Here is a 22,579-nt window from a genome sequence, read left to right on the forward strand (position 1 = left end):
TAGTGTCACACACACAGGATATCTATAAGTTATAGGGTCAGTGACTCCTCTGATGGGATAATAGTGTCACACACACAGGATACCTATAAGTTATAGGGTCAGTGACCCCTCTGATGGGATAATAGTGTCACACACACAGGATATCTATAAGTTATAGGGTCAGTGACCCCTCTGATGGGATAATAGTGTCACACACAGGATACCTATAAGTTATAGGGTGAGAGACCCCTCTGATGGGATAATAGTGTCACACACAGGATACCTATAAGTTATAGGGTCAGTGACCCCTCTGATGGGTTAATAGTGATACACACACAAGATACCTATAAGTTATAGGGTCAGTGACCCCTCTGATGGGATAATAGTGTCACACACACAGGATGCCTATAAGTTATAGGGTCAGAAACCCCTCTGATGGGATAATAGTGTCACACACACAGGATACCTATAAGTTATAGGGTCAGTGTCCCCTCTGAAGGGATAATAGTGTCACACACACAGGATACCTATGTTATAGGGTCAGTGACCCCTCCGATGGGATAATAGTGTTACACACACAGGATACCTATAAGTTATAGGGTCAGAAACCCCTCTGATGGGATAATAGTGTCACACACACAGGATACCTATAAGTTATAGGGTCAGTGACCCCTCTGATGGGATAATAGTGTCACACACAGGATACCTATAAGTTATAGGGTCAGTGACCCCTCTGATGGGATAATAGTGTCACACACAGGATACCTATAAGTTATAGGGTCAGTGACCCCTCTGATGGGATAATAGTGTCACACACACAGGATACCTATAAGTTATAGGGTCAGTGACCCCTCTGATGGGATAATAGTGTCACACACACAGGATACCTATAAGTTATAGGGTCAGTGACCCCTCTGATGGGTTAATAGTGATACACACACAAGATACCTATAAGTTATAGGGTCAGAAACCCCTCTGATGGGATAATAGTGTCACACACACAGGATACCTATAAGTTATAGGGTCAGTGTCCCCTCTGAAGGGATAATAGTGTCACACACACAGGATACCTATGTTATAGGGTCAGTGACCCCTCCGATGGGATAATAGTGTTACACACACAGGATACCTATAAGTTATAGGGTCAGAAACCCCTCTGATGGGATAATAGTGTCACACACACAGGATACCTATAAGTTATAGGGTCAGTGACCCCTCTGATGGGATAATAAGATTTTACTTACCGGTAAATCTATTTCTCGTAGTCCGTAGTGGATGCTGGGGACTCCGTAAGGACCATGGGGAATAGACAGGCTCCGCAGGAGACAGGGCACTTTAAGAAAGAATTTGGATACTGGTGTGCACTGGCTCCTCCCTCTATGTCCCTCCTCCAGACCTCAGTTAAGGAAACTGTGCCCGGAAGAGCTGACAGTACAAGGAAAGGATTTTGGAATCCAGGGTAAGACTCATACCAGTCACACCGTATAACTCGTGATAAACTTACCCAGTTAACAGTATGAACAACAGAGCATCAGATAAACCTGATGCAACCATAACATAACCCTTATTTAAGCAATAACTATATACAAGTATTGCAGAAGAAGTCCGCACTTGGGACGGGCGCCCAGCATCCACTACGGACTACGAGAAATAGATTTACCGGTAAGTAAAATCTTATTTTCTCTCACGTCCTAGTGGATGCTGGGGACTCCGTAAGGACCATGGGGATTATACCAAAGCTCCCAAACGGGCGGGAGAGTGCGGATGACTCTGCAGCACCGAATGAGCAAACACAAGGTCCTCCTCAGCCAGGGTGTCAAACTTGTAGAACTTTGCAAAAGTGTTTGAACCCGGCCAAGTAGCTGCTCGGCAAAGCTGTAATGCCGAGACCCCTCGGGCAGCCGCCCAAGAAGAGCCCACCTTCCTTGTGGAATGGGCTTTTACTGATTTTGGAGGCGGCAAGACAGCCGCAGAATGAGCCTGCTGAATCGTGTTACAGATCCAGCGAGCAATAGTTTGCTTTGAAGCAGGAGCACCCAGCTTGTTGGGTGCATACAGGATAAACAGCGACTCCGTTTTCCTGATTCTAGCCGTTCTGGCTACATAAACCTTCAAAGCCCTGACTACATCTAGTAACTTGGAACCCTCCAAGTCACAAGTAGCCACAGGCACCACAATAGGTTGGTACAAATGAAAAGATGACATCACTTTTGGCAGAAATTGCGGACGAGACCGTAATTCTGCCCTGTCCATATGGAAAACCAGATAGAGGCTTTTATGTGACAAAGCCGCCAATTCTGACACACGCCTAGCTGAAGCTAAGGCTAATAGCATGACCACCTTCCACGTGAGATATTTTAACTCCACGGTTTTAAGTGACTCAAACCAGTGTGATTTCAGGAAACTTAACACCACGTTAAGATCCCAAGGTGCCACTGGTGGCACAAAAGGGGGCTGAATATGCAGCACTCCCTTTACAAACGTCTGAACCTCAGGCAGTGAAGCCAGTTCCTTTTTGAAAGAAAATGGATAGGGCTGAAATCTGGACCTTAATGGACCCAAATTTCAAGCCCATAGTCACTCCCGACTGTAGGAAGTGAAGGAAACGGCCCAGCTGGAATTCCTCTGTAGGGGCATTCCTGGCCTCACACCAAGCAACATATTTTCGCCATATACGGTGATAATGCTTTGCTGTCACGTCCTTCCTAGCCTTTATCAGCGTAGGAATAACCTCATCCGGAATGCCTTTTTCTGCTAGGATCCGGCGTTCAACCGCCATGCCGTCAAACGCAGCCGCGGTAAGTCTTGGAACAGACAGGGCCCCTGTTGCAACAGATCCTGTCTTAGAGGCAGAGGCCATGGGTCCTCTGAGCATTTCTTGCAGTTCTGGATACAAAGTCCTTCTTGGCCAATCCGGAACAATGAGTATTGTTCTCACTCCTCTTTTTCTTACTATTCTCAGCACCTTGGGTATGAGAGGAAGAGGAGGAAACACATAAACCGACTGGAACACCCACGGTGTCACTAGTGCGTCCACAGCTATCGCCTGAGGGTCTCTTGACCTGGCGCAATACATTTGTAGCTTTTTGTTGAGGCGGGATGCCATCATGTCCACCTGTGGCAGTTCCCATCGACTTGTAATCTGCGTGAAGACTTCTTGATGAAGTCCACACTCTCCCGGGTGGAGGTCGTGCCTTCTGCGGAAGTCTACTTCCCAGTTGTCCACTCCCGGAATGAACACTGCTGACAGTGCTTTTACGTGATTCTCCGCCCAGCGAAGAACTCTGGTGGCTTCCGCCATCGCCACCCTGCTCCTTGTGCCGCCTTGGCGGTTTACATGAGCCACTGCAGTGATGTTGTCTGACTGAATCAGCACCGGCTGGTTGCGAAGCAGAGGCTCCGCTTGACTTAGGGCGTTGTATATGGCCCTTAGTTCCAGGATATTGATGTGCAGACAAGTCTCCTGACTTGACCACAGACCCTGGAAATTTCTTACCTGTGTGACTGCCCCCCACCCTCGGAGGCTTGCATCCGTGGTCACCAGGACCCAGTCCTGAATGCCGAACCTGCGACCCTCGAGAAGGTGAGCACTCTGCAGCCACCACAGAAGAGACACCCTGGCCCTGGGGGATAGGGTGATCAGCCGATGCATCTGCAGATGCGATCCGGACCACTTGTCCAACAGATCCCACTGAAAGATCCTCGCATGGAACCTGCCGAAGGGAATGGCCTCGTATGACGCCACCATCTTTCCCAGGACTCGCGTGCAGTGATGCACCGACACCTATTTTGGTTTTAAGAGGTCTCTGACCAGAGTCACGAGCTCCTGAGCCTTCTCCGTCGGGAGAAAAACCTTCTTCTGGTCTGTGTCCAGAATCATGCCCAGGAAGGGCAGTCTCGTCGTACGAATCAGCTGTGACTTTGGAATATTCAGAATCCAGCCGTGCTGTTGCAACATGTCCCGAGAGTGTGCTACGCTGATCAGCAACTGCTCTCTGGACCTCGCCTTTATGAGGAGATCGTCCAAGTATGGGATAATTGTGACTCCTTGCTTTCGCAGAAGCACCATCCATTTCTGCCATTACCTTGGTAAATATTCTCGGTGCCGTGGACCGACCAAACGGCAACGTCTGGAATTGGTAATGACAGTCCTGTACCACAAATCTGAGGTACTCCTGATGAGATGGATAAATGGGGACATGCAGGTAAGCATCCTTTATGTCCAGAGACACCATAAAATCCCCCTCTTCCAGGCTTGCAATGACCGCTCTGAGCGATTCCATCTTGAACTTGAACCTTTTCAGGTAAATGTTCAGGGATTTTAAATTCAATACGGGTCTGACCGAACCGTCCGGTTTCGGTACCACAAACATTGTCGAATAGTAACCCCTTCCCTGTTGAAGGAGGGAAACCTTTACCACCACCTGCTGGAGATATCATTTGTGAATTGCCGCTAACACTATTTCCCTCTCGATGGGGAAAGCTGGCAGGGCCGATTTGAGGTAACGGTGAGAGGGCATCACTTCGAATTCCAGCTTGTATCCCTGAGACACAATCTGTATAGCCCAGGGATCCACCCGTGAGCGAACCCACTGGTGGCTGAAATTTCGGAGACGCGCCCCCACCGATCCTGGCTCCACCTGCGGTGGATTTAGTGGAAGCCGGGGAGGACTTCTGTTCCTGGGAACTAGCTGTATTGTGCAGCTTCTTTACTCTACCCCTGCCTCTGGCAAGAAAGGACGCACCTCGGACTTTCTTGCCTCTTTGTGATCGAAAGGACTGCATTTGGTAATACGGTGCTTTCTTAGGTTGTGAGGGAATATATGGCAAAAAAATTTGACTTCCCAGCCATAGCTGTGGAAACTAGGTCCGAGAGACCGTCCCCAAACAATTCCTCACCCTTATAAGGTAAAACCTCCATGTGCCTTTTTGAGTCGGCATCGCCTGTCCATTGCCGAGTCCACAGGACCCTTCTGGCAGAAATCAACATTGCATTTATTCTAGAGCCCAGTAGGTTAAGGTCTCTTTGGGCATCTCTCATATATAGGACAACGTCTTTTATATGCCCCAGGGTCAGTACTATGGTATCCTTGTCCAAGGTATCCAGTTCCTCAGATAAAGTATCTGTCCATGCTGCTACAGCACTACACATCCAGGCCGACGCAATTGCCGGCCTTAGTAGGGTACCTGAATGTGTATAAATGGACTTCAGGATACCTTCCTGCTTTCTATCCACAGGATCTTTTAGGGCGGCCGTATCCTGTGACGGCAGGGCTACCTTCTTACATAAGCGTGTCAAAGCTTCGTCTACCCTAGGGGAGGATTCCCATCGTAACCTGTCCGCTGGCGGGAAAGGATACGCCATAAGCAACCGTTTGGAAATCTGCAGTTTTCTATCTGGAGATTCCCAAGCTTTTTCACATAACTCATTTAACTCATGTGAAGGGGGAGAGGTCACCTCTTGCTTTTTCTCCCCATACATATAAACCCTCTTGTCAGGGACAGGGTTTACCTCTGATATGTGCAATACATCCTTCATTGCTATAATCATGTAGCGGATGGCTTTAGCATTTTAGGCTGCAACTTTGCATCATCGCCATCGACACTGGAGTCAGAATCCGTGTCGATATCTGTGTCAACAATTTGGGATAGTGGGCGCTTCTGAGACCCAGACGGCCTCTGAGCTGTAGGATCAGGCACGGGTTGAGACCCTGACTGTCCCAAGGCTTCAGCTTTATACAACCTTTTATGCAAGGAATTAACATTATCAATTAAAACCTTCCACATATCCATCCAATCGGGCGTCGGCGGCGATCCCACATTCATTTGTATCTGCTCTGCTTCCACATAGCCTTCCTCGTCAAACATGCCGACACAAGCGTACCGACACACCACACACACAGGGGATGCTCTATTTGAAGACAGAACCCCCACAAGGCCTTTTGGAGAGACAGAGAGAGAGTATGCCAGCACACACCCCAGCGCTATATGACCCAGGAATTACACAGTAACTTAGTGTTTACCCAGTAGCTGCTGTATATACTGATTTTGCGCTTAATTTATGTGCCCCCCCTCTCTTTTTACCCTCTTTCTACCGTGAATCTGCAGGGGAGAGCCTGGGGAGCTTCCTCTCAGCGGAGCTGTGGAGAGAAAATGGCGCTGGTGAGTGCTGAGGAAGAAGCCCCGCCCCCTCAGCGGCGGGCTTCTGTCACGCGATTTTGTGTAAAATAATGGCGCGGGCTCATGCATATATACAGTGCCCAACTGTATATATGCCCACTTTGCCAAGAGGTCTCTAATTGCTGCCCAAGGTGCCGCCCCCCCTGCGCCCTGCACCCTACAGTGAACGGAGTGTGTGGGTTTAATGTGGGAGCAATGGCGCACAGCTGCAGTGCTGTGCGCTACCTCATATGAAGACTGGAGTCTTCTGCCGCCGCTTTTGAAGTCTTCTTGTTTCTCACGCCGGCTTCTGTCTTCTGGCTCTGCGAGGGGGACGGCGGCGCGGCTCTGGAATCGGACGACCAAGGGTGCGTTCCTGTGTACGATCCCTCTGGAGCTAATGGTGTCCAGTAGCCTAAGAAGCATTACCTATCCACAGTGAGTAGGGCTGCTTCTCTCCCCTCAGTCCCACGTAGCAGAGAGTCTGTTGCCAGCAGATCTCTCTGAAAATAAAACAAATCCTAACAAAATACTTTCTATTTAGCAAGCTCAGGAGAGCTCACTAAGGTGCACCCAGCTCGTCCGGGCACAGATTCAAACTGAGGTCTGGAGGAGGGACATAGAGGGAGGAGCCAGTGCACACCAGTATTCCTAATTCTTTCTTAAAGTGCCCTGTCTCCTGCGGAGCCCGTCTATTCCCCATGGTCCTTACGGAGTCCCCAGCATCCACTAGGACGTTAGAGAAAATAGTGTTACACACACAGGCTACCTATAAGTTATAGGGTCAGTGACCCCTCTGATGGGATAATAGTGTCACACACACAGGATACCTATAAGTTATAGGGTCAGTGACCCCTTTGATGGGATAATAGCGTCGCACACACAGGATACCTATAAGTTATAGGGTCAGTGACCCCTCTGATGGGATAATAGTGTCACACACACACACACAGGATACCTATAAGTTATAGGGTCAGTGACCCCTCTGATGGGATAATCGTGACACAAACACACACACACACACACACACACACACACACACACACACACACACACACACACACACACACAGGATACCTATAAGTTATAGGGTCAGTGACCCCTCTGATGGGATAAAAGTGTCACACACACACAGGATACCTATAAGTTATAGGGTCAGTGACCCCCATCTGATGGGATAATAGTGTCACACACAGGATACCTATAAGTTATAGGGTCAGTGTCCCCTTTGATGGGATAATAGTGTCACACACACAGGATACCTATAAGTTATAGGGTCAGTGACCCCTCTGATGGTATAATAGTGTCACACACACAGGATACCTATAAGTTATAGGGTCAGTGATCCCTCTGATGGGATAATAGTGATACACACACAGGATACCTATAAGTTATAGGGTCAGTGACCCCTCTGATGGGATAATAGTGTCACACACACAGGATACCTATAAGTTATAGGGTCAGTGTCCCCTTTGATGGGATAATAGTGTCACACACACAGGATACCTATAAGTTATAGGGTCAGTGACCCCTCTGATGGGATAATAGTGTCACACACACACAGGATACCTATAAGTTATAGGGTCAGTGACCCCTCTGATGGGATAATAGTGTCACACACACAGGATACCTATAAGTTATAGGGTCATTGACCCTTCTGATGGGATAATAGTGTCACACACACAGGATACCTATAAGTTATAGGGTCAGTGACCCCAATCTGATGGGGTAATAGTGTCACACACAGGATACCTATAAGTTATAGGGTCAGTGACCCCTCTGATGGGATAATAGTGTGTCACACACACACACACACACACACACACACTACCTATAAGTTATAGGGTCAGTGACCCTTCTGATGGGATAATAGTGTCTCACACACAGGATACCTATAAGTTATAGGGTCAGTGACCCCTCTGATGGGATAATAGTGTCACACACACAGGATACCTATAAGTTATAGGGTCAGTGACCCCTCTGATGGGATAATAGTGTCACACACACACACACACACACAGGATACCTATAAGTTATAGGGTCAGTGACCCCTCTGATGGGATAATAGTGTCACACACACAGGATACCTATAAGTTATAGGGTCATTGACCCTTCTGATGGGATAATAGTGTCACACACAGGATACCTATAAGTTATAGGGTCAGTGACCCCTCTGATGGGATAATAGTGTCACACACAGGATACCTATAAGTTATAGGGTCAGTGACTCCTCTGATGGGATAATAGTGTCACACACACAGGATACCTATAAGTTATAGGGTCAGTGACCCCTCTGATGGGATAATAGTGTCACACACAGGATACCTATAAGTTATAGGGTCAGTGACTCCTCTGATGGTATAATAGTGTCACACACACAGGATACCTATAAGTTATAGGGTCAGTGACCCCTCTGATGGGATAATAGTGTCACACACACAGAATACCTATAAGTTATAGGGTCAGTGACCCCTCTGATGGGATAATAGTGTCACACACACAGGATACCTATAAGTTATAGGGTCAGTGACCCCTCTGATGGGGTAATAGTGTCACACACACACACACACACACACACACACACACACACACACACTACCTATAAGTTATAGGGTCAGTGACCCCTCTGATGGGATAATAGTGACACACACACACACACACACACTACCTATAAGTTATAGGGTCAGTGACCCCTCTGATGGGATAATAGTGTCACACACACACAGGATACCTATAAGTTACAGGGTCAGTGACCTTTCTGATGGGATAATAGTGTCACACACACACAGGATACCTATAAGTTATAGGGTCAGTGACCCCTCTGATGGGATAATAGGGTCACACACAGGATACCTATAAGTTATAGGGTCAGTGTCCCCTTTGATGGGATAATAGTGTCACACACACAGGATACCTATAAGTTATAGGGTCAGTGACCCCTCCGGTGGGATAATAGTGTTACACACACAGGATACCTATAAGTTATAGGGTCAGTGACCCCTCTGATAGGATAATAGTGTCACACACAGGATACCTAGAAGTTATAGGGTCAGTGACCTTTCTGATGGGATAATAGTGTCACACACAGGATACCTATAAGTTATAGGGTCAGTGGCTCCTCTGATGGGATAATAGTGTCACACACACACAGGATACCTATAAGTTATAGGGTCAGTGACCCCTCTGATGGGATAATAGTGTCACACACAGGATACCTATAAGTTAAAGGGTCAGTGACCCCTCTGATGGGATAATAGTGTCACACACACAGGATACCTATATGTTATAGGGTCAGTAACCCCTCTGATGGGATAATAGTGTCACACACAGGATACCTATAAGTTATAGGGTCAGTGACCCCCTCCGGTGGGATAATAGTGTTAAACACACAGGATACCTATAAGTTATAGGGTCAGTGACCTTTCTGATGGGATAATAGTGTGACACACAGGATACCTATAAGTTATAGGGTCAGTGACCCCTCTGATGAGATAATAGTGTGACACACACAGGATACCTATAAGTTATAGGGTCAGTGACCCCTCCGGTGGGATAATAGTGTGACACACACAGGATACCTATAAGTTATAGGGTCAGTGACCCCTCTGATAGGATAATAGTGTCACACACAGGATACCTAGAAGTTATAGGGTCAGTGACCTTTCTGATGGGATAATAGTGTCACACACAGGACACCTATAAGTTATAGGGTCAGTGGCTCCTCTGATGGGATAATAGTGTCACACACACACACAGGATACCTATAAGTTATAGGGTCAGTGACCCCTCTGATGGGATAATAGTGTCACACACAGGATACCTATAAGTTAAAGGGTCAGTGACCCCTCTGATGGGATAATAGTGTCACACACACAGGATACCTATATGTTATAGGGTCAGTAACCCCTCTGATGGGATAATAGTGTCACACACAGGATACCTATAAGTTATAGGGTCAGTGACCTTTCTGATGGGATAATAGTGTCACACACAGGACACCTATAAGTTATAGGGTCAGTGGCTCCTCTGATGGGATAATAGTGTCACACACACACACACAGGATACCTATAAGTTATAGGGTCAGTGACCCCTCTGATGGGATAATAGTGTCACACACAGGATACCTATAAGTTAAAGGGTCAGTGACCCCTCTGATGGGATAATAGTGTCACACACACAGGATACCTATATGTTATAGGGTCAGTAACCCCTCTGATGGGATAATAGTGTCACACACAGGATACCTATAAGTTATAGGGTCAGTGACCCCCTCCGGTGGGATAATAGTGTTACACACACAGGATACCTATAAGTTATAGGGTCAGTGACCTTTCTGATGGGATAATAGCGTCACACACACAGGATACCTATAAGTTATAGTGGAGAAATGTGAGGACATGAAATGGAAGAGACTCTTGGACACAATGTTCCAAACTCTGCTAAAGCAATGGACGAGACGCGGGTAAGTAAGGGTTTGGCCTGCTGGTGGCCCCTTATTCGCCAAACTCTATTTAACAACCTGATTGTGCAGTGTTAAGCGTGTATTTTCTGTGCATATTAAATGTTGCCAGGTGGGGTTGCGTACACTATGTTGACATGACTTAGACTGATCCTGCTCTAGCGGACACGCTGAAGCCACACTCTGCATTGCGCTTGCTCGGTTATGCAATCATCATGAAATTGTGAAACAGCAAGTGAATAAAAAGGGTTCAGCTGTCGCTCAGATCAAACCCCAGAGTGGGGGAAAACGTAATGTCAGTGATAATGGGGGATTGCTGGGCCAGGTGGGGTAGGCCGACAGTAACTGCAATTATCATGTGTTACAACATGGGTGTGCACGAGGGTGTCTCTGACCGCACAGCAAGCCTTTAAGTGGACAGGCTACAGCAGCAGAAGACAACACCGGGTGCCACTCCTGTCTACGGATAACAGTAGGCACAGGTCACCCACACTGGGCAGCCGCCTGGGCTGATAAATCTCGGTGTCTGCTGAAACATGCGGATGGTGGGGTTAGAATGCGACGTACACAGCACGAGTCCATGGATCCCTCTTATGTCACCGGCTCAGGGTGGTGGTGGTGGTGTAATGGTGGGAGGATGGGACTCGCACACATACACTCAGTATATTATATACTTTGATTGGGGGAGTTTGTATGTTCTCTCTCTCCCAGCGGTAGGTAAATGTCATGGTATGGCAGAGAATGTCAGCGGTCACACGGTGCGTGATATGTTGGCGCTATATAATGAATGGACAATGAGACAGATCTGATGAGAGTTTTTGGTTTTGGTAAAAAACGGATATGGACCCTGGGGGGGGGGTGGATGCGAGATGAAAGGGAGGGCTCCATCCACAAGGACCATTTTGGGTATTTAGGCCTTCAGCCTGAGAGCATGCTAAAAGCGCCTACTCCTGTAGGAGACTGATATAAGCTGTGTCAGGACTTGGCTCAGAGCGCACTACCTGGGGAAACAGGCCAGTGATACGACACTGATTTACTGGCTGCAAGTACTGTGATTGTGGTAGAGGCCTTAGGTCCTACTGCCATGAGAGAGTTAGTGCTCAGAAGGCTAGGATTTATTTTTAAGTTTTGTTTTATACTGCACAATAAAACGAGCAAAGGCTATATTGCATGAAAACCCTGGACTGGTGCGCTGTTTTCCTGGCTGCTGTGTGTTTGTAGGTGGCCAGCTACCCCAGGAGAGGCCACCCCTAACCCTGATCTCCTTACACTACTGATCAGGCTGCTGACACAATATACAGGGTGAGTCTGCCAGATGAGAAAATCTGACGGTTCCCATACTTTGTTTCATGGAGAAAACCATTAAACACGTTGTATAAGATCACCCTCAGGCTGCGTGTACACGGCGTATACAAAAATAAGAATTTACTTACCGATAATTCTATTTCTCGGAGTCCGTAGTGGATGCTGGGGTTCCTGAAAGGACCATGGGGAATAGCGGCTCCGCAGGAGACAGGGCACAAAAAGTAAAGCTTTTCCAGATCAGGTGGTGTGCACTGGCTCCTCCCCCTATGACCCTCCTCCAGACTCCAGTTAGGTACTGTGCCCGGACGAGCGTACACAATAAGGGAGGATTTTGAATCCCGGGTAAGACTCATACCAGCCACACCAATCACACCGTACAACTTGTGATCTAAACCCAGTTAACAGTATGATAACAAAAGGAGCCTCTGAAAGACGGCTTCCTACAACAATAACCCGATTTTTGTAACAATAACTATGTACAAGTATTGCAGAATAATCCGCACTTGGGATGGGCGCCCAGCATCCACTACGGACTCCGAGAAATAGAATTATCGGTAAGTAAATTCTTATTTTCTCTATCGTCCTAGTGGATGCTGGGGTTCCTGAAAGGACCATGGGGATTATACCAAAGCTCCCAAACGGGCGGGAGAGTGCGGATGACTCTGCAGCACCGAATGAGAGAACTCCAGGTCCTCTTTTGCCAGGGTATCAAATTTGTAAAATTTTACAAACGTGTTCTCCCCCGACCACGTAGCTGCTCGGCAGAGTTGTAATGCCGAGACCCCTCGGGCAGCCGCCCAAGATGAGCCCACCTTCCTTGTGGAATGGGCATTTACATATTTTTTGCTGTGGCAAGCCTGCCACAGAATGTGCAAGCTGAATTGTACTACAAATCCAACGAGCAATAGTCTGCTTAGAAGCAGGAGCACCCAGCTTGTTGGGTGCATACAGGATAAACAGCAAGTCAGATTTCCTGACTCCAGCCGACCTGGAAACTATATTTTCAGGGTCCTGACAACATCCAGCAACTTGGAGTCCTCCAAGTCCCTAGTAGCCGCAGGCACCACAATAAGCTGGTTCAGGTGAAACGCTGACACCACCTTAGGGAGAAACTGGGGACGAGTCCACAGCTTTGCTCTGTCCGAATGGACAATCAGATATGGCTTTGTGAGATAAAGCCGCCAATTCTGACACTCGCCTGGCCGAGGCCAGGACCAACAGCATGGTCACTTTCCATGTGAGATATATCAAATCCACAGATTTGAGTTGTTTAAAACAATGTGATTTTAGGAATCCCAAACTACGTTGAGATCGCCCAGTGCCACTGGAGACATCAAAAAGGGGTTGTATATGCAGTACTCCCTTAACAACTTCTGGACTTCAGGAACTGAAGCCAATTTCTTTCTGGAAGAAAATCGACCGGTCGAAATTTGAACCTTAATGGACCCCAATTTGAGACCCATATACACTCCTGCTTGCAGGAAATGTAGGAATTAACCTAGTTGAAATTCTTCCGTGGAGCCTTCCTGGCCTCATACCATGGAACATATTTTCACCTAAGCGGTGATAATGTTGTGCGGTCACCTCCTTCCTGGCTCTGACCAGGGTAGGGATGACCTCTTCCGGAATGCCTTTTTCCCTTAGGATCCGGCGTTCACCCGCCCTGGCGTCAACGCAGCTGCGGTAAGTCATGGAACAGACATGATTCTTGCTGAATCAAGATCCTTTCTAGTATCTCTTGAAGTTCCGGGTACCAAGTTCTTCTTGGCCCAAACCGGAACCCCGAGTATAGTTCTTACTCCTCTCCTTCCTATCATTCTCCATACACTGGGTATGAAAGGCAGAGGAGGGAACACATACACCGACTGGTACACCCACGGTGTTACCAGAGCGTCCCAGCTATTGCCTGAGGGTCTCTAGACCTGGCGCTTCATGTGGGACGCCATCATAACCACCTTTGGTCTTTCCCAACGGTTTACAAACATGTGGAAACTTCCAGATGAAGTTCCCACTTTTCCGGGTGGAATTCATTTATGCTGAGGAAATCTTCCTAGTTGTCCACTCCCGGAATGAACACTGCTGACAGTGTTATCACATGATCTTTCGCCCAGCGAAGAATCCTTGCTGTCATTGCCCTCCTGCTTCTTGTGCCGCCCCGTCTGTTTACGTGGGCGACTGCCATGATGATGTCCTACTGGATCAGCACCGGTTGACTTTGAAGCAGAGGTCTTCCTAGGCTCAGAGCATCGTAAATTGCCAGTATATTCATGTGGAGAGAAATCTCCAGACTTGACCACACTTCCTTGGAAATTTCTTCCTTGTGTGACTGTTCCCCAGCCTCTCAGGCTGGCATCCGTGGTCACCAGAACACAGTCCTGAATGCTGAATGTGCTGCCCTCTAGAAGATGAGCACTCTGCAGCCCCCACAGAAGAGACACCCTTGTCCTTGGAGACAGGGTTATCCGCTGATGCATCTGAAGATGCGATCCGGACCATTCGTCCAGCAAATCCCCCTGAAAAGTTTTTGCGTGAGATCTGCCGAATGGAATCGCTTCGTAAGAAGCCACCATTTTTCCCAGGACTCCTGTGCATTGATGCACTGATACTTGGCCTGGATTTAGGAGGTTTCTGACTAGGTCGGATAACTCCCTGGCTTTCCCCTCCAGGAGAAATACCTCTTTCTGGACTATGCCCAGAATCATTCCTAGGAACAGCAGACGTATCATCGGAAAACAGCTGCGATTTTTGGAATATTTAGAATCCACTCGTGCTGTCGTAGAACTACTTTAGATAGTTCTTTTCCGACCTCCAACTGTTCTCTGGAAACTTGTCCCTTTCAGGATATCGTCCAAGTAAGGGATAATTTAGATGCCTTTCTTCTTTTAAGAATCATCTTTTCGGCCATTACCTTGGTAAAGGCCCGGGGTGCCGTGGATAATTCAACGGCAGCGTCTGAAACTGATATTGACAGTTCTGTATCACGAACCAGAGGTACCCTTGTTGAGAAGGGCAAATTTGGACATGGAGGTAATCCTTGATGTCCAGGGACACCACATAGTCCCCTTTTTTCCGGTTCTCTATCACTGCTCTGAGTGACTCCATCTTGATTTGAACCTTTTTATGTAAGTGTTCAAAGATTTCAGATTTAGACTATGTCTCACCAAGCCGTCTGGCTTCAGTACCACAATATAGTGTGGAGGACTAATACCCTTTTCCTTGTTGTAGGAGGGGTACTTTGATTATCACCTGCTGGAAATACAGCTTGTGAATTTTTTCCCAATACTGCCTCCTTGTCGGAGGGAGCCGTTGGTAAAGCAGGCTTCAGGAACCTGCGAGGAAAAAATGTCTCGACTCTCCAATCTGTACCCCTGGGATAATACTTGTATGATCTAGGGGTCAACTTGCGAGTGATCCCACTGCGCGCTGAGACTCTTGAGACTACCCCCCCACTGGTGGAGGGCTTCTTTTCCTGGGAAGGGGCTGCCTGCTGCAGTCTACTTCCCTTTCCTCTATGTCTGGGCAGATATGACTGGCCTTTTGCCCGCTTGCCCACATGGGAACGGAAGGATTGAGGCTGAAAAGACAGTGTCTTTTTCTGCTGAGATGTAACTCGGGGTAAAAAGGTTGGATTTCCCAGCTGTGGCCGTGGCCCCCAGGTCCGACGGACCGACCCCAAATAACTCCTTCCCTTTATACGGCAATACTTCCATGTGCCGTATGGGATCTGTATCACCTGACCACTGTCGTGTCCATGACATCTTCTGGGAGATATGGACAACGCACTTATCTTGATGCCAGAGTGCAAATATCCCTCTGTGCATCTCGCATACATATATATATAGAATGCATCCTATTAAATGCTCTATATCAATAAAATATTTTTAGTCAGGGAATTCGACCAAGCCAACCCAGCACTGCATCTCCAGGCTGATGGCGATCGCTGGTCGCAGTATAACCACCGTCTGTGTGTATATACTTTTTAGGATATTTTTCCAGCTGCCTATCAGCTGGCTCCTTGAGGGCGGCCGTATTTGGAGACGGTAACGCCACTTGATAAGTGTGTGAGCGCCTTATCCACCCTAATGGGTGCTTCCCAACGCGCCCTAACTTCTGGCGGGAAAAGGTATAACGCCAATATTTGCTATCGGGGTAAACCCACGCATCATCACACACTTCATTTTATTTTATCTGATTCAGGAAAAACTACAGGTAGTTTTTTCACTTCCACATAATACCCTTTTCTGTGGTACTTGTAGTATCAGAAATATGTAACAGCTCCTTCATTGCCCTTAACGTGTGGCCCTAATGAGGAATACGTTTGTTTATTCACCGTCGACACTGGATTCAGTGTCCGTGTCTGTGTCGACCGACTGAGGTAAATGGGCGTTTTTTATAAAAAAACCCTGACGGTGTTTCTGAGACGCCTGGACCGTTACTAATTGTTTGTCGGTCGTCTCATGTCGTCAACCGACCTTGCAGCGTGTTGACATTCTCACGTAATTCCCTAAATAAGCCATCCATTCCGGTGTCGACTCCCTAGAGAGTGACATCACCATTACAGGCAATTTCTCCGCCTCCTCCAGCATCGTCCTCATACATGTCGACACACACGTACCGACACACAGCACACACACCTGGAATGCTCTGACAGAGGACAGGACCCCACTAGCCCTTTGGAGAGACAGAGGGAGAGTTTGCCAGCACACACCAAAAAACGCTATAATTACATAGGGACAACCTTATATAAGTGTTTCTCCCTAATAGCATCTTTATATATATATTTATATCGCCAATTTGTGCCCCCCCTCTCTGTTTAAACCCTGTTTCTGTAGTGCAGTGCAGGGGAGAGCCTGGGAGCCTTCTCTCCAGCCTTTCTGTGAGAGAAAAAATGGCGCTGTGTGCTGAGGAGATAGGCCCCGCCCCTTTTACGGCGGGCTCGTCTCCCGCTCTTTAGTGAAGTTTGGCAGGGGTTAAATATCTCCATATAGCCTCTGGGGGCTATATGTGAGGTATTTTTAGCCAGTATATAGGTTTACATTTGCCTCCCAGGGCGCCCCCCCCCAGCGCCCTGCACCCTCAGTGACAGCGTGTGAAGTGTGCGGAGAGGAAAATGGCGCACAGCTGCAGTGCTGTGCGCTACCTTTAGAAGACTGTCAGAGTCTTCAGCCGCCGATTCTGGACCTCTTCTAACTTCAGCATCTGCAAGGGGGCCGGCGGCGCGGCTCCGGTGACCATCCAGGCTGTACCTGTGATCGTCCCTCTGGAGCTAATGTCCAGTAGCCAAGAAGCCAATCCATCCTGCACGCAGGTGAGTTCACTTCTTCTCCCCTCAGTCCCTCGTTGCAGTGATCCTGTTGCCAGCAGGACTCACTGTAAAATAAAAAACCTAAGCTAAACTTTCTCTAAGCAGCTCTTTAGGAGAGCCACCTAGATTGCACCCTTCTCGGCCGGGCACAAAAATCTAACTGGAGTCTGGAGGAGGGTCATAGGGGGAGGAGCCAGTGCACACCACCTGATCTGGAAAAGCTTTACTTTTTGTGCCCTGTCTCCTGCGGAGCCGCTATTCCCCATGGTCCTTTCAGGAACCCCAGCATCCACTAGGACGATAGAGAAACATTATGCATTTCCTGTTTACACTCGGGTCCCAACCCCAAGATCTCTCATTATGGTAAGCAGCATTCCAAACTACGGAGACATCCCATAGCCAAAATACCTCTGGTCACAAGCACTGTGGATATAGGAGATTCAGCCTGTATACCATATGAGCGACTTCTCTCACCTTTACACTGCTGCCCCGCGGCTCTCTTGTTCTGGAATCCGGCTTCACTATCAGAGAATCGTTTCTTGTAACAGGATCTGCTGCGGAGAAGAGAAAAGTATTACCCAACCGCCATATTACCCCCAGCAAACCCCCCACACAGGAATCCCTCTCCCGATATTACCCAGCACGAGAATCCCCCTCCCGATATTACCCAGCACGAGAATCCCCCTCCCGATATTACCCAGCATGAGAATCCCACTCCCGTTATTACCCAGCATGAGAATCCCACTTCCGTTATTACCCAGCATGAGAATCCCACTCCCATTATTACCCAGCATGATAATCCCCTCCCGATATTACCCAGCATGAGAATCCCTCTCCCGTTATTACCCAACATGATAATCCCCTCCCGATATTACCCAGCATGAGAATCCCTCTCCCGATATTGCCCAGCATGAGAATCCCTCTCCCGATATTACCCAGCATGAGAATCCCTCTCCCGATATTACCCAGCATGAGAATCCCTCTCCCGATATTACCCAGCATGAGAATCCCCTCCCGATATTACCCAGCATGAGAATCCCTCTCCCGATATTACCCAGCATGAGAATCCCTCTCCCGATATTACCCAGCATGAGAATCCCTCTCCCGATATTACCCAGCATGAGAATCCCTCTCCCGATATTACCCAGCATGAGAATCCCCCTCCCCATATTACCCAGCATGACAAATAAGGGTAAATGGAAAAAGAGTCCGATACGATCCGCACAGCATGAATAATTCCACACGCTGCTAATGCTGCCCATGAAAGTATCGGCCGAGGCACAGTACATTGCCTACAGTGAGCTGAATAACATACGGGGGGGGGGGGGGGAGAAATTGCAGGAAGTTATTATCCCCCTCACCGCATAACATCCACCTTCCCCCGAAAATTATCCACCCGCACCGCATCCACCTGCCCCGGATATTGTCCACCCGCACCGCATCCACCTGCCCCGGATATTATCCACCCGCACCGCACCCACCTGCTCCGGATATTATACACCAGCACCACATCCACCTGCCCCGGATATTATACACCAGCACCACATCCACCTGCCCCGGATATTATCCACCCGCACCGCATCCACCTGCCCCGGATATTATCCACCCGCACCACATCCACCTGCCCCGATTATACACCAGCACCACATCCACCTGCCCCGGATATTATCCATCCGCATCACATCCACCTGCCCCGGATATTATCCACCCGCACCACATCACATCCACCTGCCACGGATATTATCCACCCACACCGCATCGCATCACACCCACCCCGGATATTATCCACCCACACCACATCCACCTGCCCCAGATATTATCCACCCACACCGCACCACATCCACCTGCCCCGGATATTATCCACCCGCACCACATCCACCTGCTCTGGAAATTATCCACCCACACCACATCACATCCACCTGCCCCGGAAATTATCCAACCGCACCGGATATTATCCACCCGCACCACATCACATCCACCTGCCCCGGAAATTATCCAACCGCACCGGATATTATCCACCCGCACCACATCACATCCACCTGCCCCGGATATTATCCACCCGCACCACATCACATCCACCTGCCGCGGATATTATCCACCCGCACCACATCCACCTGCCCCGGATATTATCCACCAGCACTACATCCACCTGCCCCGGATATTATCCCGCCGCACCGCATCACATCCACCTGCCCCGGATATTATCCACCAGCACTACATCCACCTGCCCTGGATATTATCCCGCCGCACCGCATCACATCCACCTGCCCCGGATATTATCCCCCCACACCACATCCACCTGCCCCGGATATTATCCACCAGCACCACATCTACCTGCCCCGGATATTATCCGCCCGCACCACATCCACCTGCCCCGGATTTCATCTACCCGCACCACATCCACCTGCCCCGGATATTATCCACCCACACCGCACCACATCCACCTGCCCCGGATATTATCCCCACACTGCATCCACCTGCCCCGGATATTATCCACCCGCACCGCATCCACCTGCCCCGGATATTATCCACCCGCACCACATCCACCTGCCTCGGATATTATCCACCCGTAACACATCACATCCACCTGCCCCGGATATTATCCACCCGCACCACATCCACCTGCCTCGGATATTATCCACCCGTAACACATCACATCCACCTGCCCCGGATATTATCCACCCGCATCACATCCACCTGCCCCAGATATTATCCAACCGCATCACATCCACCTGCCCCAGATATTAGCCAACCGCATCACATCCACCTGCCCCAGATATTATCCAACCGCATCACATCCACCTGCCCCAGATATTATCCAACCGCATCACATCCACCTGCCCCAGATATTATCCAACCGCATCACATCCACCTGCCCCAGATATTATCCAACCGCATCACATCCACCTGCCCCAGATATTATCCAACCGCATCACATCCACCTGCCCCAGATATTATCCACCCGCATCACATCCACCTGCCCCAGATATTATCAACCCGCATCACATCCACCTGCCCCGGATATTATCCAACCGCATCACATCCACCTGCCCCAGATATTATCCAACCGCACCACATCCACCTGCCCCAGATATTATCCAACCGCATCACATCCACCTGCCCCAGATATTATCCAACCGCATCACATCCACCTGCCCCAGATATTATCAACCCGCATCACATCCACCTGCCCCGGATATTATCCACCCGCATCACATCACATCCACCTGCCCCAGATATTATCCACCCGCATCACATCCACCTGCCCCAGATATTATCCACCCGCATCACATCCACCTGCCCCAGATATTATCCAACCGCATCACATCCACCTTCCCCAGATATTATCCACCCGCATCCCACCCACCTGCCCCAGATATTATCCACCCGCATCACATCCACCTGCCCCAGATATTATCCACCCGCATCACATCCACCTGCCCCAGATATTATCCACCCGCATCACATCCACCTGCCCCAGATATTATCCACCCGCATCCCATCCACCTGCCCCAGATATTATCCACCCGCATCACATCCACCTGCCCCAGATATTATCCCCCCGCACCGCATCACATCCACCTGCCCCGGATATTATCCCCCCGCAGCACATCACATCCACCTGCCCCAGATATTATCCACCCGCATCACATCCACCTGCCCCGGATATTATCCACCCGCATCACATCCACCTGCCCCAGATATTATCCACCCGCATCACATCCACCTGCCCCAGATATTAGCCAACCGCATCACATCCACCTTCCCCAGATATTATCCACCCGCATCACATCCACCTGCCCCAGATATTATCCAACCGCATCACATCCACCTGCCCCGGATATTATCCACCCGCATCACATCCACCTGCCCCAGATATTATCCAACCGCATCACATCCACCTGCCCCAGATATTATCCAACCGCATCACATCCACCTGCCCCAGATATTATCCACCCGCATCACATCACATCCACCTGCCCCAGATATTATCCACCCGCATCACATCCACCTGCCCCGGATATTATCCACCCGCATCACATCCACCTGCCCCAGATATTATCCAACCGCATCACATCCACCTGCCCCGGATATTATCCAACCGCATCCATCCACCTGCCCCAGATATTATCCAACCGCATCACATCCACCTGCCCCAGATATTATCCACCCACACCACATCCACCTGTCCCAGATATTATCCACCCACACCACATCCACCTGCCCCAGATATTATCCACCCACACCACATCCACCTGCCCCAGATATTATCCACCCACACCACATCCACCTGCCCCAGATATTATCCAACCGCATCACATCCACCTGCCCCAGATATTATCCAACCGCATCACATCCACCTGCCCCAGATATTATCCATCCACACCACATCCACCTGCCCCAGATATTATCCACCCGCACCACATCCACCTGCCCCGGATATTATCCACCCACACCACATCACATCCACCTGCCCCGGATATTATCCATCCACACCGCATCCCATCCACCTGCCCCAGATATTATCCAACCGCATCCCATCCACCTGCCCCAGATATTATCCACCCGCATCCCATCCACCTGCCCCAGATATTATCCATCCACACCACATCCACCTGCCCCAGATATTATCCACCCACACCACATCCACCTGCCCCAGATATTATCCAACCGCATCACATCCACCCGCCATTGATATCACCCCCTATACAGCATCCCATCCACGTGCCCACTATAACCCCCACACTGCATTACTCCCCCCCCCCCCCCCCCCCCCCCGTCACCTGATATTACCCCCCCACACCGTATCACATCCACTTGCCCCAGATTTTAACCCCTCCCCCCTCCCCATCACATCTACAGCATCTGGGTGTTACCTATATTAACACACAGGAGCCAAATCCCCCTGTATACATTACTAGCACTACTGTCCCCTCAGCCCACCTGGCAGACGTACGTGTGTGTGTGTGTGTACGCGTGTGTGTGTGTACGCGTGTGTGTGTGTGTACGCGTGTGTACGTGTGTGTGTGTGTACGTGAGTGTGTGTGTGTACGTGAGTGTGTGTGTACGACCCATGGAGCAATAGCTCAGGTTACTACCACAAAGCTTAGAACATGGACATGAACCACAACACCTGAATGTAAGAACCGCCCCCTTTTATCATATGTTCTGTGTATGATCAGCCCCCCAACAGTCTTCTGTATCCGGACCCTCTTCACCTTGTCCGTTCTGACACTGATCCCTCCTGGGCCCCGTTTCCTGTACATCCGGAACATTCCCCTGCTGGTCTGTCTGTCTCCGGCGTGACACCCTCTGTCGCTGTGACATGCCACCTCCATTCTGTGTGACATTACTGGGCCCATGAGCATCT

The 22,579-nt window shown here is 49.2% G+C and overlaps 1 protein-coding gene across 2 annotated transcripts in view; it reads right to left on the bottom strand.

Moving 5' to 3' along the window:
- Nucleotides 1-22,579, bottom strand: part of FXR2 (FMR1 autosomal homolog 2) — a 62,430-nt gene that overhangs the window by 11,852 nt on the left and 27,999 nt on the right. Inside the window, exons 13-14 of one of the 2 annotated variants that reach the window (XM_063930667.1) lie at nt 22,428-22,577; nt 17,683-17,759 (exon numbers count right to left, since the gene is read on the bottom strand). In XM_063930667.1, the coding sequence (XP_063786737.1) occupies nt 17,683-17,759; nt 22,428-22,577 (227 nt within the window). Of the gene's footprint in view, nt 1-17,682; nt 17,763-22,427; nt 22,578-22,579 lie in introns of both variants that reach the window. The other variant, XM_063930666.1, reaches the window with a different exon arrangement.

The sequence above is a fragment of the Pseudophryne corroboree genome, chromosome 6, assembly GCF_028390025.1.
Source record: "Pseudophryne corroboree isolate aPseCor3 chromosome 6, aPseCor3.hap2, whole genome shotgun sequence".
NCBI classification, from domain to species: Eukaryota; Metazoa; Chordata; class Amphibia; order Anura; family Myobatrachidae; genus Pseudophryne; species Pseudophryne corroboree.